At 37.0% G+C, this 18,155-nt stretch overlaps 1 protein-coding gene across 1 annotated transcript; it reads right to left on the minus strand.

Annotated features, from left to right (window-relative positions):
* Nucleotides 1-260: 260 nt before the first annotated feature.
* LOC109020710 lies at nt 261-1,049 on the minus strand. The gene has a single exon (XM_019003232.1). It carries the CDS (start codon nt 1,047-1,049, stop codon nt 261-263), a length of 789 nt encoding a protein of 262 aa, XP_018858777.1.
* Between the last annotated feature and the right edge of the window lie 17,106 nt (nt 1,050-18,155).

Genomic DNA, 18,155 nt, shown 5'->3' on the forward strand with positions numbered 1-18,155 from the left:
GGCCAATCTGCCATGTATACTTCCTGGTACCATGCTTTTCAGGCATGCGCTCTCTTGCTGGATGTTGTTGTACCCCTTCTAGCAAATCCTCCTGCAATGGTGCAGAGTTCCCCTAAAGTGGTATGGTCTTGATCACAATTTTGGTGGGAGACGTCATGCCCATCCTCTCTTCCTTGTCTCCGTCGTTTGGGGCTATTATTTTGTCTAGAACTGCGCCCCCGCTCTTATTCCCTTCTTGGTTTCACGTGTTCGGCGAGCATTCATTTGAGCTTTCCACTTTCCACTAGTTCAGTCACCTTTTTCTTTATGGTCGTGCAATCTTTTGTCCAGTGGGTATCCGATTGATGATACCTACAAAAATGTTGCCCCCTCCTTGATGGGTGTGCTTCTTTCCTTGAGGTGCCCTCCTTCTCTTGTACGTTTAGGTTATTCTGGATGAGCCGGGGGCCTTGGTCCTGCTGGGTCGAGTGTCTTTCCTGTCGCCCGTCTTGATGGCCTGTCCCGCCCTTCTTGTCTCTCACACTGCTAGAGTTCTTGACTTCAAACTTCATTTCCCTTTTCCTTAGTTCTAGGAGGGCTTGCAACATATCTTCTACATTGACAAAATCATTAGCTCTATCCATGAATTTCCTCAAGGTCAAGGGGGTTCTCCTAGCCAACGTGGTCATGAATGGGCCCCTTGGCCATATGCCTCCTAATAGGGCAGCTAGCATTATCTTCTCATCTTGGTCATCAGTCGTTAGCCTCTCCTTATTGAAAATGGTTAAATATGCTTTCAAACTTTCCTCCTCCCATTGCTTAATGGTGAGGAGGTAGGCGGTAGGTCGCCGGCACCTTTTACTCGCCATGAATTGTGTCAGGAACATTTTAGCCAATTCCTCGAAACTTTTGATCAAACTTAGTCGCAAGGTTCCAAACCAGCCCCTTGCTATGCCCTTCAACGTTAATGGGAAAGGTCGGCAGTCGACTTCTCTTGGGAAGCCATAGACAGTCATGTGTGCTTTGAAATTCTCCAAGTGATCCACCAGATCTCGAGATCCATCGTACATCTCGATCTAAGAAACTTTGAATTTAGGCGAGAGTGGTACTGCCATCACTTCTTCTCTGTATGGAAGATCCATTCATTTTAAAACTGCTCCACGGAAGAGGACCCTCCCATTTTCTTTGCCATCTCTTCGTATTTATCTAGGAGGGTATGGAATTCTTCATGCAGTCTCTTCCTCTCTAATTCTTCAGCATTTGTAGCCCCCGCGCTATGTGCATCTCCTTCCGTTTGCTCATCGTGGTTTGGTGGTGTTACATTGTTCTGGTGCTTCAACTTCTCATTCTCTTTCCTCAATTCTTCCACCAATGCCATCGTCTTTCTCAACTTCTCTTCGGTATCCGCCAGCTTCTCCTCCATGTCTATCGGCGTCATATCTTGGTTGGGAGTTGTCTGGGATCGCGTGGTAGCTGGCATGTGGAAATCACGCTGGAGTCTATTGAGGAGAAAGATCCTACAGACGGCGCCACTATTTGGGACGTGTTCCACACACCTCTAACTATATGTGTGACCTACAACAAACAATATGGCTGCAAGGTGTGCCCAAAGGACCTCTGATGCCTAAGTTAGGAAAGCGATAATGAACTGTATTTATGAATGAATGTTATGCATTACCTTTGGGTGTTATTTATAAACACAAGAATTCGATGATGAGTATTAGGAACGGACTAACCGCCAAGCTGATCCCTTATTATTTCAAATGATCCGATAAGATAACCTTCCTTGTAACGGTGAAGACATTATCTACTTATCACCTTATCCCTCACGTGTATGTTGCTTGAATGTTGGGCCTTGCGGCCCTACTGGATTATTGGACTTGATTCGTTAAGCCTTGGGCTTAGGCTTTCTATTACAAAGGCTTACTTCTTCTAGGGCCCAAGTAACCATTCCACCGAGTATATTTAGTTGTACTAATGTATCATTTTTGTATGAGAAATGATTTGTACAAGTCTCAAATAGACAAATCTTACACAAGCTCTTGTAAAAAAGTGGATCCTACCTAAAAAAAAGTATAAAAAAAACTATTCTTTATTGGTGTGACCTACTTTTTTACAAAAGACTTGTATGTAGCTTGTCTATTTAATGTTTGTACCTAGTATTACTCTTTTTGTATTTCATCTCAACATCCCAAGTTATGCCTAATTCAACCACCTGATCGTACTTCTTGTTGTTTTTTCTTAAAAGTGTTTGTTGAGGGGTAGTCATTGTGAGAGGGAAATAGTAGCAACAAAGCCATTTTTCGTTTGTGAAATGTAATTGTATAAAGAAGAGGAAAGAGATAGTGAGGTGTTGCTTGTAAGATGGTGGCATCACTCCTGGCTACAAATTTTAGACTCTCCGACTCGAACGAAGATTACAAGTTAAAATTCAAACTCCATTTCTTTAGCAATTTAAACGATAAAAACAAATAACTTCATGGGTAAGTCTTGTTAAGGGGTGTTTCGTAATCGCTAGTTTCTAACCATGCCTTGATCCTATAAAATAAGTCAAATCAGGTGGTTGGGTGTATTTGGGACACCTCCAATGTCCAAGTCAGTTAACGATTTCGATAGGAGAACCAAAGAGAAAAGAGAGAGCTCAGGGTGCATACTGAATGATACCCCTTTATTTGTCAGCTTTATGCTACTCAGTCCACCCTGTTGGAGTCTTGTCAGCTCAGTCCTGTTTGTGCTCCATGCTAGCGCATTTTATGCATCACGACCTTTTACCCATTGCTTGGACAGGGATGTGCCGTTGCTCATGCTGGTCAACGCCTTCTTCCCAAGACTGTGGTCCAGGTTCGATTATTTCGATTCCTGGGCCTTGGGACATTACAGGCACAAGCTTGACCCAAAGAAGGGAAAGGGGAAATATTCCCTTTGAAGCCCCATCACCCATGCTAGAAACCGAAGACTAGAACTAGGTAATATCTTTGACAATCTCAAGCGGAGACAGACATGCTTGGGTAATGAAATGGCCATACAATATATTTTACAACACATTTCGCAACACATATGTAAAATAAGGGTATTTTTAAAATAATATTACATTTATAAGATCTTTTACAAAAATATTCCTCCTTTAAAAATATTGTTGTATAAAGTGTTATGAAAAGTAATATGTGTTTATCATTTTTCTTTGTTAAAAGTGTGTTGGTATGTTTGTAAGATATGTTTTAAATTTTTGGGGGGAGTTAAAGAAGTGGTGAGTTTCATTAATAATGGAATTATTTTTAATGATTGATTAATATTGATGAATACATTTTCTATTATCATTTATCAATTATTAAATGAAAAATCTCCAAACATGCATATTTAAATAGAAATTTCTTAAATTTATTTTTCTAAATTTATTTAAATAAAAAATTCTCAATATTATCAATTACACAAAAAATTCGAATTAAATAATTTTGGGAAAAAATAAATTTGGGAATTATACAAGCTATAATTGAATTTTAGAATCATTAACAGATTTATTATTATTATTTCGAAATAGAATGCGAAAGGCTGTTTTCTAGAATTCTTCTGACGACTTGACCAGTGAAATGTCCTTCCTATATTTGAAGTTTTTTTACAGCCCATTTCTCAAAATAAAAGTGTCAAATTGGCAAGAAATCTTCAATGATAATCTAATAAATTAACTTCATAATCAATGAAAAGAATAACAAGAAAAATAAATTTATTATTGGTCGTAAATCTATCGTCTATAATAGCATCGACTGATGGTGTCATTGGGTTGTAATTTAAAGAATTTTTATTTCAATTAATGAAATATAAAATAACTTAATATATATTATATGATTAAAAATAATAAAATAAATAATTTCAAGACAGTGATTTATTCCGGAAGTTTAAAACTGACCCCTAAAAAAATAAAAATGACAAAAATGAGAGAAAGATCTCTGGTACCTTTCGTTTGCTGTATATTCTTTTCTCTGTGCCCTAACCAGCGGTTCAGTGCAACGTGATAGTAATAACGGCTAGTCTCCTCAATGAACGTAACTCAGAAATGGAGAGATTCGCTAGGCACTGCAAAACTTAGAACAACTTCTCAGTTTGAAAAATGGTTTTCCTATATACTCAACATCCATGCACTATGTATATTTTAATTTTTTTTATCAGTTTTATTCATACTAAACTAATTGAATTGTTCTGCTCATTATTCATACGCCACATAATTACTATGAAAAAATAAAATAAAAGAGGTGTGGTGTGTAGTGTGTAGGATGCTAACCAGCAATGCTAATACGTTTTGATGTAAAGATGGTTTGACGGTATGAGAACAACTCCTACAGTCCTAAGGCGATGTTTGGATGTTTGAAATAGTAATAAAATAATTTGAATGAATATGTTTTATTGAGTTTTGAAAAATGAGAGAGAAAATTTTGTTTAAATATTATTTTTATTTTGAAGTTTATAAAAGTTGTATTGATTTTTGTATTTAAATAATGATTAGATGAGAAATAACGAAAATTTGAAAGTAAAAAAGTGTTTTGTATTTAAATGATGTTTGAGAATAAAATTATAAAAAATTTTAAAAATTTTGAGAATTCTCATGTTAAATTCATGAGAATAGCCAAATAAAATCAATAATATTATGTAAATAGAAAAGTAAACCATGAGAATAAGAAAATAAAATGAAAAAAAAAAAAAAAAAACAAAGAATCTAAACGTTAGAAAGAGTGGAAGATGAAACGTGCAAGACAACAAGGTTATAAATTTAAAGTCATATATCAAGTTAGGTAGCTTACACCTACAATATTAATATTGTTTCTGGTAAAAATTATGATATATAACTTAGACCACGTAATAGCAGTTTTTTAAATAATAAGTTGACAACTTGTATAAAAAAAATTGGGTTTTAAGAGTTTCTTTTGATTTAATTTTGATATGTTTGAATTTTGAAAAACTATTATATTTATTGTAAAGTGGTAGAATAATTGAGAACCTGTTGTTAGTGAATCTGTGTTTTCTTTTTTACAATGTTAGGGTGCAAGTCAAATGTTCATCCAAATATGCACACTAATGCAAATATAATTTTTTTCTTTATCTTTTAAACATCTTTAATCATTAATAGTCACTTCCATAATCATTAAGAAAAAAAAAAAAACACGGATGAGCACACAGTAGCTTTTTATTCTTTATCAGACAGTCACATCAACTATGGCTGTTACATTTCTCAACCATTGCATCTAGGGCTGACCAAAAATCTAAAACTTCGACTCCAAATCCGACTCCACTCCAACTTTGATAAGTTGGTGCCGAACTTGGATTTTTTTAGAAAGTCAAAGTTGGAGTTAGAGTCAGAGGTGGCACTAGATCGACTTTGACTAGCAGTGTAACCGGTTCGGTTCAGTCCGATTTTGGACATAGTTTAGAACCGAATCAGTATATACTGGTTTTGACATTTGAAGAACTGATACTACACCGGTTATCCTCTAAACCAGTACTTCCGATTTTATCAATTTCAGTCCCTTTTTTTGGTATATTATATAATATAGCATATTATAATATATAATGATAGTATATTGTAGTATATTATAATATATATTATAATTGTATTATAGATTATAATCATATAGTTTAATCTGTAAATCTTAATTTTTTTTCAAAACCTCAATTGTCATGAAGATCAATTCTTAAAATCCACAAAATCTAAAACCTCGAATGTCGTAGAACATATTCCCAAAAGCTTGCCGGATTCTAAAACTTTAAATACAAATAAAATCATCTCTTATAGTCCACAATTGTTTATACCTCAAATCTGACAATTATTTCCTCAAGCCCACAAATATCCAAAATCTCAAATATTATAGTCTAAACCACAAATTTCCAAAACCTCAATCCATAAAGTCTGCAGAATCTCAAATCTGGCTCTAACACTAACTATAACGCCCCGTTCTCGGATGGGTCGGAGAGTTACTATTTATCACTCAAAATCATGTCTCAATCATATAGTCATAGACTCCAAAGTTTTCAATGACACATACAACTCGTTATTTCAAATCAACTACTCTAAAATGAATAATCTAAAACACCACAAAATCTCAAAATAAACCTCAACCTTCCAAAATACCCAATCGACAGTGCAAAATAGAACTATTGAATAAAATGCTCAGGTAACCTAAGTACCCTCTTTGTACTTATCTCACTATGCTCTCGTAGCCTTATACATGATTTCTAGTCTTGATCCCCAGTTATACCATCAAAATTATCTGAAAAATGTTATGGAGATAAGGGGTGAATTATGAACAACTCAGTAAGTAGAGAACATATACTAGCATCTAAACATGAGCCTTTTTAGAAAGTTTGGTATGCAAAAACAAAACATTTTATTTTCATATGCAGATCTCAAAAACTTATTATCAGAAAATCAGAGCGACTTTTCAATCTTTTTCATAATAAAAAACCAACTATTCATATTCAAAGACCATTTTCATAATCAAAGACCATTTTCATATTCGAAAACCATTTTCATATTAAAAAACACTTTGGCATACATAACTGAACATCTTTATCTTATCATATCGTATCGTATCATATCATATACCATGTTTAACCCCCGTGGTAGGGTTGTGCTATCCCCGGTGGCCAAACTAGGGAGTATCATGCTATGAAACATCTCCTTATTCATTCTTGGAGTCCCGAGTATGCACACAGAAAAGAACACATGAAAGACCACTTTATTTCTTAAGTGGATGCACTCTTATCATATCATATCATGCTGGTACTAACCATATCACGTGAACCAGTATTATCATATTAGAACCATATTCAGAATCTGAATCAAAACAAATAAGTATCCCAAAGGTTTTTCATATCCATATCATATCAAACCACGTGTCGAACATATTCATATAATTTCCATTTGATCAAAAATAGATCCAAATCATTTTTATATCATATGTAAAAAAATTCACAGATATTATATTCGCTCTTTTGCACATTTCAGAAACAAGTCAAATATTGCTCATATCTACACTATTCATGTCAAAAGCATTTTTTTTCTCTTTCATACATATCTCATTAGTGAATGCAAAACATATATTGAGATTGTTTTTTTACCTTTTCTTTTTAAAACAACATGTACTTTTTACAAACCAGCTTCAGTTAATTTCATTTTATACAAATCTAGCATAGGAACTCTACTTACCTGAACTTTTTAACTTTTCTGAATATTTCCACAATCGTGTCAAATGAATACCAATCGTCACCTATACAAAATACTAAACGTTACTAAACTTCTAAAAGAACTACTATCAGCAATCTAATAAATATATTATCATTAAAAAATAATCTTAACTTATTATAATATAATTTTATCAAATATGGTAAAACAACTTAAACTCATTTCGAAAATTAACATAATCATAATTAAAACTCATATCTCTATAAATTATTATTAAAACACTAATTTAATATTGGCAACATATAATTTAATAGGAAGTCATAAATTTCTTAACCAATATTAATTCATAAAATATTCTTAATAATACTTATATGTAAAATTATAATAAATTACTAATTATATCTAATTTAAAAATATCCAAGATTTATTTCATATAATAGGCTTAAAGTGTTTAAAAAAATAAACACTTATAATTTTCTACCAAAATCAAACCATAAAATTAATACCAGGTAATATAATTAAAGTCTTTAAATATTTTCTATGAAATCAAGTTTAATATAAAAACATGTCGTATGGACCATCTAATGATAGGGGTGTTTAGGGAAATAAAAATATATACATGGGCTCTTTGGGTAAAGCATGCACGGTCACAACAAAGAAAGAACTATGAGATTATAACTTCCAGATTCAAACCGTGCATAAGGATCAGTCCATACTCACCGAGAGGGGTGGCCAGGGATTACGAAAGCGGCGGCTGGACTAGATCTATGGTGTACGGCTTGGCTAAAGAGCACTGTGATGATAGGGGTGTTTAGGGAAATAAAAATATATACATGGGCTCTTTGGGTAAAGCATGCATGGTCACAACAAAGAAAGAACTATGAGATTATAACTTCCAGATTCAAACCGTGCATAAGGATAAGTCCATACTCACCGAGAGGGGTGGCTAGGGATTACGAAAGCGGCGGTTGGACAAGATCTACGGTGTATGGCTTGGCTAAAGAGCATCGAGAGAGAGAGAGAGAGAGAGATAGAATTCGAGGGAAAGAGGGAGAGGGTGTTACAGACCATGAAACATGGGGGCTACAGTTCGACCGTGGAGTCTTGCCAGTGATCTGCGGTGGCTCCACTTGCGGGCTCACGACCAATGTTTTGAATACCGTACCGGACGTCGTACCGGTCAAGGCACTGGAACGAAATATTTCGGTACCGGTACCGTTTCGGGATAGCGTTTCGGGATAACGTTTCGGGATAATCGATATATAAATAAATTATATATATAAATATATATAAAAATTATATTTCAAAATAATAGTCTATATATAAATACATATATATATAAATTATAAATAGTTTAGTCTAAATTAGGGGTTAAAAAATAAATTTGTAGTTTGAAAAAATGAAAAAAAAAAAAAAACATACAGGCCGAAATATTGGCCAGTACCGGCCGGTATCGGCCGAAATATAGGCCGGTACAGGCCGAAATTCAGTCCGAAATGGCCGGTACCAGCCGATACGGCCGGTATTTTAACCGGTATGGAACAGATATAATACCTGTACCGGCCATACGGCCGAAACGAAAAATTTCGGCCGTACCGGCCGGTATGGTACGAAATTTAAAACTTTGCTCACGACTGGGCTACAACGCACGAACGACAAGTGACCACGAGGCTAGCATGGAAGCTAGCTGTGTTTAACATAACCATGCTCCTTTTTTTTTTTTTGTGCAAGGGTTGTTGCAGTTGTTCAGTGATGGGCGGTAGCGTGGTGGTTAAGCAACGACGGCGACCTGCAGTCATCTAGCGTGTAAGGGCAGTGATGGCAGAGAGATGAGGAGAGGGAAGGGAGAAACTTCGGTTGGGGTATAAAGCAGAGGGCAGGTGACCACAATGTGAAGGGAAGAGAAGATGGTGTTACATTAATAACAATTTTAAAACAAGAGAATAAATTTTAAATTAATAACAAATAATCTTTCAATTAACAAAAAAAATACACTAAAATATGGGGTGTTACATCCTTCCCCCCTTAAAATAATTTCGTCCTCGAAATTTGTAAGGTCAAATATCACGCTAAAGCAGGATACCAGATACAACTCAAAACACGCTCGAAAAGACCATACCATCAACAACTCCCAACAAGCATGAGTAATGTTCTCTCAAGTCTATTTTTATAGGCAATTCCATCATACTCGTATTAGTCCCCCAGTGGCACAACACGTCCAGTATTCTTAGGGTGGCAATGCTATCCAAAATCTCATCTTTCCACAAGAGCCTTTACACAACATCCAAGGAATCCCAATGATTATTACTATTTTCGTAACACGATCTGCGCTAACCTCAATCGACTCCTATGTTAAAACTCACAAACCTTCATTGAATTCTACAAGTTGGTAACCTATTAGCCACTTCCAAAGTTAACCATCAATAAACATTTCCATCATCCAGACCTATTATCTCAAAATCAACAAGAATTATATCCTAATTCCGCACCACCAAAAGTTTAATCTCTAATTCCTTAAGATCAGCATAAGGTTTGAATCCTTAAATATAACACAACCTAATACCATTGAGTACGAGGTAGCTCAACGCCTACTAACCAGAAAACTCTCACTACATTTGGTAGAAAATTCTTTATCTCCAAAACCATGAACTATTACACACTTTCCTCAAACTCACCAAGAATTAATTCCTGGATCTGCACCAACTATTATCCTTAAATCTGATATGGATCTAATCCCAAAACCTACCACTAAAATCTCGAATTAATAACAATTATTATCCAAACTGGACCAATACCTTCAATCCTCAAAGAAATAATCCCCTTAAAATTTCCTATATCAATAACTCAACTTCGATCAACCTCATTAATGGTCACAGATTAATCAGTCTCTAAAATAAATCAAGCTAACACACCAAGCTTGCAGAATTAAAAATTTCAATCTCATTATAAATCAGTCCTTCAAATTGCAATTCTAAAATCTTAAATTATATAAGAATCAATTTCCGAAATCTGTAAGATCGATGAACTTATATCCAATAATAAAACAATCGACTCCCAAAGCTTTCAAAATCTAAAACATTAAATGATAACAATCATTTCCTAAAATCTGCAAAACCTTAAACTTTTGGTGAAATTTCCGTAAGTCTATCTTTAAAGTTTGTTGAACTTACAATCTTCTACTCTAAAGCCTCGTGTCATACATCCATGAAATCGAAAATCTCAAATATCTTACTCCCCAAATAGATCACCCAGACTATGCCGTTCCTTTCAAACCTTGATATTATAAATGCACACCAAGTTGATAAAAGTTCAAGTTTACTCTGCTAAATATAACAATAGCCTTCTCAGTCGTACCATCATCCTGCCATAACTTAATCCTTAACCCGCTTTTCAGCTTCGAACGAAATGAACAAAACAAAATAAACTTAATAAATAAAATAACATAATTTCAATTCAAATAAAATAAAATCAAACAAAACCAAATAAATTCAATTTAAATAAAAACCATAATTTCCAATTAAACCTTTAAACTTTTCTGGTACTGCACACATGATTTTACCCATTCTTAGCCATATCTTTAACCAGCACATACAGTCATTCCTACCATCTATAATTGTAAACCTGACATCGCTCTAAACTCTCTTTCGTCTTTAGAAATCTAACCTCAAAAATCTAAACCTTAAATTAATCTTATAAAGATTATCTCCTATAGTCCACCAAGTAAGCTTGTCGGATCTAAAATCTCCAAATCTCAAAACTCAATCATAAAGTCTGAAAAATCTAAATCTTAAATATCCACATAATCATCTCTTATTCTTTAAAATTCTACACCTCAAATCTGAAGTTTCTTCTTAAACCCACAGATATCTAAACCTCCAAGATTTATAGTATGCAGAATCTCTAACCTGGCTCTGATACCAAATGTAACGCCCCAAACCCGGTTGGCCTGGAGAATTACTACCTATCTCTTAAGAACTTATTTTCCAACACAACTAAAAAGAAAACCCAAAACTTTAATAGCAAATCTCAATATCAAGAGTGCTAAACAACCACATTTAAAACTCCACAAAGTCATTACTGTAGCTAAAATAAACTAAGAAGTCTGAAATCTCCCGGTAGTCATAACAACCCAACCAATAATTTCATAAATCTCACTGAAACCCAAGATATAAATAAAACTCAAAGACATTAAAACTAAGAATATCAGAAGTCCTTCTTCTAACAACATATCCTCAGCTTAAACACATTCAGCAATCTAATCCAAATCCTCATTTGGACTCTCTTCATCATCTGAAAAATATTATAATGATAGGGGGTGAGTTATCAACAACTCAGTAAGCAAAAATCATATGCTAGCGTGCAAACATGAGCATTTACAAAGTATAGCATGCAGAACAAAATATTTTTCAGAGTTATCATGCAGAACAGAACATATTTTCAAAAGTAACAGAACGATGGTTTTAAGACACGTACAACCCATAATACTTTGGCATAACATAAACTGAGTATCATCATCAGATCAAAACAGAGCATCAAACAGAGCAGAGACCATGTTTCACCCCCGTGGTAGGGTTGTGCTAACCCCGGTGGCCAAACCAGGCAGAGACAGAGGTGAAATCTTTCCTTTATTCTTCTCGGAGCCCCGAGTGTGCACACAGGAAAGACCACAATAAAACCACTTTGTTTCCAAAGTGGGTGCACTCAGAGACAGAGAAGTTGGTATCAACCCAAACAGAGCAGAGCATAACAGAGCAGAGCAAAGCAGAGACAGAGTCAGATACGAAAACCAGTACACCATGCCAAAGGTTTTCAGATGTTATATAAAAAAAAATACATAGTACCAAAACAGAATCAGACAGTTTACACACGCTGGACACAAAAGCTAGAACAGCTTTCTAAATAAATGCACAACTTTTCATATTCTCAATATCGCTCTTTTTCCAGATTTCAGAAACCACATGACAAAATTTAGCTCATGTCTACACAATGCATGCCAGAACATATTTTTCTCTTTTTCGTACAGATTTCATGAGTATGCAAATAAACGACCGAGGTTGGTTTTGTTTTTCCCAAGTTCTCATTTCACCACAAAAATATGCAAAGTTTTTAGAAAATCAACCTCAATCTCAAATAATTCGTGTAAGGCCTAGCATAGGAACCCCGCTTACCTGACTCCTGCAGCGCATTAACTATGACTTGAATACGGTCTCTATCCGTCTCGTCACCTATTCATAAAAATAATATAAACTAAATATTAAAGTCCAACAACACAAATTTGATCTTAGACAACTTAAGACCCAATTTCTAGACCATAATTCAGCAAGTTTAATCCAACTCAAACAACCAAATAACAATCTGGACAGCCCACACTTCGACCCAAAATATTCTATACCAATCTCAGTATTGTCCAATACAAGCATCAGGACCAATGCCAATTCAGATTCCAATAACTCACACTTATTCCAACAGTTCGCAGTCCCAAACAATTACTAACAGTTTAACCAACAATACTACACAAAGCACACTTCTTCCCATTCACAACTCCATAACAGAAAATATAAACTAATACCTCCAAAAACTAAATTGTACTGGACAAAGAAAATTAAATTCCCTTCTAAAATAATTTCTCAACCACCAATCCAAACGACCCCCCTTTACTCCTCGGACTCAGTCCGGCACAACCAACAAAATTACAATAAATAAGAATTAGCGCAGAAATACATTTAAATCTCAAAAGTTCTTTAGGAAAAATACTTACAATGCTATAATATAATTTTTGAAAGATCACGAAGGTGCTAGAAGCGGCAACGCAGCAACAAAATAGTGCCAAATGCACTGTGGCCGTAGGTCTCAAAAACCCACTTTGGAACGGGTGCAAACGAAGACCCGAGATTGATAGGGTAGGGCTTAGAGATGTCGGTGAGGCTAGTGGTGGTGGTGGTTGGCCGTGGGTGGTGGCGCAGAAGGCGGTAGAAGTGCAAAAACACCCAAAACGGAAATGTTGATGGTGGGGCTTCACCGGTGACAGATCGGAGGTGGGGTTGGGTCCAATGGGTTGCTAGGAGGTCGAGGATGATGTGGTGAGAAGATGGTGGCTGGAGGTGGCGCGACGGCGGCGCAGCGGCGCAAGGAATGCCGCGGCTTCGTGTGGTGCGTGGAGGCTAGCGGCGGCGCGGCTGGGGCTGGAAATCGGCGAGGGAGGTCGCCGGCCGGTGGGGAGCACGATGGGGTGGGCGGTGTCGCACACGGCGGCGCGATGGCGGCGGGCTGGGTGAGGAACGGTTGCACGGCGTGAGAGAGAGAGAGAGAGACGTCCGCGCGGGCAGCATGGGGAGAAAAAGAAAAAGAAAGAAAGGAAAAAAAAAAAAAAGAAGAAAAAGAAAAGAGGAAAGAGAAAAATGTAGAGAAAGTAATAAGGTCCAAATCCTCAAATCTTGGGTTACAAAAAAGATCCAACGGAAACGATTTTAAAACAGCAAGTAAAATAAAATAATTCAAATGTAATGATTAAAATGAAAATAAATAATTAAACCCCACAGCACGTTAATTTAATTTGAGAAGAAATTTAAACGCATAAAAATAATTAATTTAGAGAAAGCACTTTAAAAATAATTTTCACAAAATTAAAATCATAAAAATAACACAACTAAAAATCCAACAATTTTAAAACAAGAGAATAAATTTTAAATTAATAACAAATAATCTTTCAATTAAAAAAAATATATACTAAAATACGGGGTGTTACATTCTTTCTCCTATCTTTTCTCACATTCACCCTCTCTTCGAGCCTCCCGGTCTCTCATCCTTCCATCTCTCTCGATTTTGTAGTTATGTTCGGTACACCTCAGGCTGCCGAGGCCTCTCTTAGACAAAGCCAAAACATGAGGACAAGTGTAACAAGCACTACCAACAAACTCACCCACGCTGTGAACACCATCGCCCAGCCATTGTAGCCCTCCCCTCAGCCACTGCCACCATTAAAACAACCCAGGCGCACAACCACCTCCACCAATCACCCCACGGAAAACTCACAAACCACCCAATTGCTAAGCCACAAACCTCAAGATCTTACTCATTCCTATAGCCGCACACCGTGTGAGCCACAAGCCGGGGCCTGCCTTCTTCGTTTGACCACCACACAGCCACCACGATACTCACCTTGCACCACCAAGCCCACACGAAGTCCTCTAAGTCTCGCAAACCAAAGCAGCCACGTTCACGCGGCAACACCGTGATCAAATCATGCTGGAAGCCAACGTGCACCGTAACCAGTCCGCTGCACTGGACCACCGGAGCATAGAATGAGGGCTACCCCCAACACCAAATGGAAATCATAGCAGTCGGCCCCAACACATGCTCGGAAGCCCTGTTTTAATCAAGGAAAAATAGAGCACGACCCATTATCGACTACACCCATGCCACGTACGCCATCCGTCAATCTTACACCACCACACTCGTGGAAGCTAGCCCCACACTTTATGCTTTACCACCACTGTGCTAGTACCCCTAGTGGTTGGTAACCACCACAGAACCTCACATTCAACCTCACGGAAGCCATTGTTCCACTACACGGAAATAGAGCAACACCTCCACCACGTAAGCTTTTTTGGCGAGCTGCCCAACCACCACGAGCATTGCAGAGTCAAACCACTGCCACCACTGACTCAGGCCTCTATTACTTGTTGGGAAGAAATGCTCCCCCACGTCGCCCAGTTACTGTCGCTGCTCCTCCGGGTCGCACGACGTGAGCCCCCTCGGTGAGAATTTCTCTCCCCACGCGCAACTCTCTGTCTCTCTCTCTCTCTCTCCCACCCATTTTCATGTTCTGTCGCCTGGAACAACCACTGTTGCTCACCCTTGCCGGAGGTTCACAGTTGAGCCACGAATCACGTTGCATGCTTACAATGCTCGTAAGCCTCTATCTCCCCCATTTTCACTTGTTAAGAATTTAAGCCCCTTGGTAAGCAAGTTACATGTATCCCTAGGAAGTAGTCCAGTATTTTTATTTATGATGATATCATTGTTATAAAACTAAGAGAAATTAGATGGTTGGGGGTAGAGACTATTTTTAGAGTCTAATAGATTATGTAACGCCCCGTATTTTAGTGTATTTTTTTAATTGAAAGATGATTTGTTATTAATTTAAAATTTTATTCTCTTGTTTTAAAATTGGTTGATTTTTAGTGGGTTTATTTTTATGATTTTAATTTTGTGAAAATTATTTTGAAGTGCTTTCTTATAATTGATTATTGTAATACATTTAAATTGTTTTTCATATTTAATTAACTTATTGTTGGGTTTAATTATTTATTTTCATTTTAATCACTACATTTGAAATATTTTATTTTACTTGTTATTTTGAAATCGTTTCCGTCGGATCATTTTTGTGACCCAAGATGTGGGGATTGGACCTCATTTCTTTCCCTCCATTTTCTTTTTCCTCTCTTTTTTCTTTTCTTCTTTTCTTTTCTTTTTCTTTCTTTTTTTTTTTCTTTCCTTCTCCCTGGTTCTCCCCGCACGCACGTCTCTCCCTCTCTCTTCTCTCCGTCCGTGCGTCGTCCTCCAGCCCGCCGTCGTGCGCTGGCGGTGATCGACACCGCCCCTCCCTCTCACCTTCCCTTCGACCGGTGATCACCCCCATGTGATTTCAGCCCCTAACTCGCCGCCGATAGCCCCCACGCACCACACCTATCTCTGCCCGGTTTGGCTACTGGGGATAGCACAACCCTACCACGGGTGTGAAACATGGTTTTTGCTCTATAAGATGCTCTGTTTTGATGTGATGATGATGCTCAGGTTATATTATGCCAAAGTACTATGGGTTTTATATGTTTGGAAACATGTTTTGTTTTGCATGATAACTCTAGAAAATATTTTGTTCTACATACTGTATTCCGTAAATGCTCATGTTTGCATGCTAGTATATGTCCTTTGCTTACTGAGTTGTTCAAAACTCACCCCTTATCTTCATAATATTTTCAGATGATGTGGAGAGTCCAATTGAGGACCAGGATTAGAAAATGTGAGCATGGTTAAGCTAAGGAGAGGTTGTCGAGTACCCTAGGGTACTACTGTTAAAAGAAGGATTCTGATGTCTTTTAGATTTAATTATGTATTTGGTTTAGTAGGACTTAAGGTTTTTATTAGTTTATTATGTTATGACTACTGGGAGATTGTGGACCATTGGTTTATTATTATTATTGCAGTGATGACTTTGTGGAGTTTATAATATGTATATTTGGAAAATATGAGATAGTTTATTGTTTATGAAATCTTTGGAGATTTTAGATGTGTTGGGAGATAGGTTTGTAAGTGATAGGTAGTAATTCTCTGACCCATCTGGGTACGGGGCGTTATAGTATATCTGCAAAAACGTGTGGGGTTGGTTCGGGTTTTTATTTCCGAACGTGGAGGAAGGCGCGACTAGAGATGTAGAAATATGCTTGTACAAGGTCATTTTTCCGTTCGGTTTGCGGCTGCGAGATGGGGGATGGGTGTATCTATGCTGCGGAACTTACATGCATGGATGGCAGCGGTTGTTGTTGTTGCCGCTCGATGGGCATTAGCCGCGTTACTGAACATGGGGAGGGAAATAAAATAAGGTGCATGTGTGGTGAAGAGCAACTAGCTAGAGATTAACTGGGATTTGAAAAATAAAAAGGATGGTGCACGAGGCTTATTAATTATATATATAAAAGACATGGATTTAAGAGTTTTAATGAGAAGAGGGACTCTAGAGTTATAACCTTAATTCATTTGAAATTGATAACAAACATTTAAAAAAAAAAAATGAGCCAAGGGACAAATCTTCTTAAATAAAATGGGCACATAGCTGGAACCCAAATTTACTCATTAAAACCCAAGTGAGCTTTTCATCCATATATAAAAAAAATTCAAATGCGAGTTTCGTGTTGGGCCCAGATGTTACACTAAATCTGGCTTGCAACACCATGAGTGACCCACTCGGTCTCTGCACGCATGCAGTTCCAGACCTCCGGCCTTTCGATAAGTAAATCATTGCTTGAGCCATGAGTCGAGCGCATGTTGAGCAAACTTTCTCTTTGGATTACTACTCGAACACCATATCAAGTTAGTGTTGAGCAAACTCTCTGTATGATCTTCTGCTTGAGCGCCATGTTGAGCACATGTGGAACAAAATCTTTGTATAAGCATGAGTTACACTCCAACCCAAATTCAGTCAAAACGCTGCCCTTTTTCCTCCAAAACGGTGCCGTTTTCTATAAAAATGACATTTTTTAACTAGATTATATATTCCTTACTTCCCTCCCCTGCGAAATCAGCCTCACTCCCTCAATTTACTTCTCACTCTTAGTATCCTTGAGAAACGGTCCCTCTAGCTCGTCGATCGCCCCTTGATCTGTTCCCCCGGTGTGCAGATGCCATCCCTCGACTCCCTCTCGCTGTCTGACCCTTCTGGACTCTAGTACACTCACTCTCACTTACTCACTTTGTGCCAGATCCACTATGAGTGGCATCCTCACCCACTGCCCATCGATGTCGGCAAGTGCCTCTTCCATTACAAGCAGATTTTATTTTAATTTTTTGGTTCATTTTTTATTTCTGGTCTATTTTTGGATTTTGGTATGCTTATTTCTTGATTTGGTGTCTCGCTGTCTGCTAGTACCTGCTTTCAGATTTTGGTTCACCACACTCACCATAGTTAAGTCCCTCTAGTACCCATTGCTGATTTGGCATTGATTTGGTTTATTACATCTTATGTGACTGATTTTGGCTGATTTTATGTAACTGATTTATGTGGAGTGACCTCTTTTTATTTTGTATATTTTTATTTATCTGGAGCCCATAGCAATTTTTCATAAGTATGTATGTTTATTATGTTATCATTGTTTTATAGTTGGGGTTGTTTTGTGGACAAACGTATATACATGTTTGTGGATTGTATTTTTGTGTTGTGTGTTTAGTGAACTTGTATTATGAGAACTTTTTGGAGCTATTTTTGTATAAATTTGAGCTAGTGTGGGGT

Source organism: Juglans regia, chromosome 12 (genome assembly GCF_001411555.2).
Source record: "Juglans regia cultivar Chandler chromosome 12, Walnut 2.0, whole genome shotgun sequence".
Classification (NCBI taxonomy): Eukaryota; Viridiplantae; Streptophyta; class Magnoliopsida; order Fagales; family Juglandaceae; genus Juglans; species Juglans regia.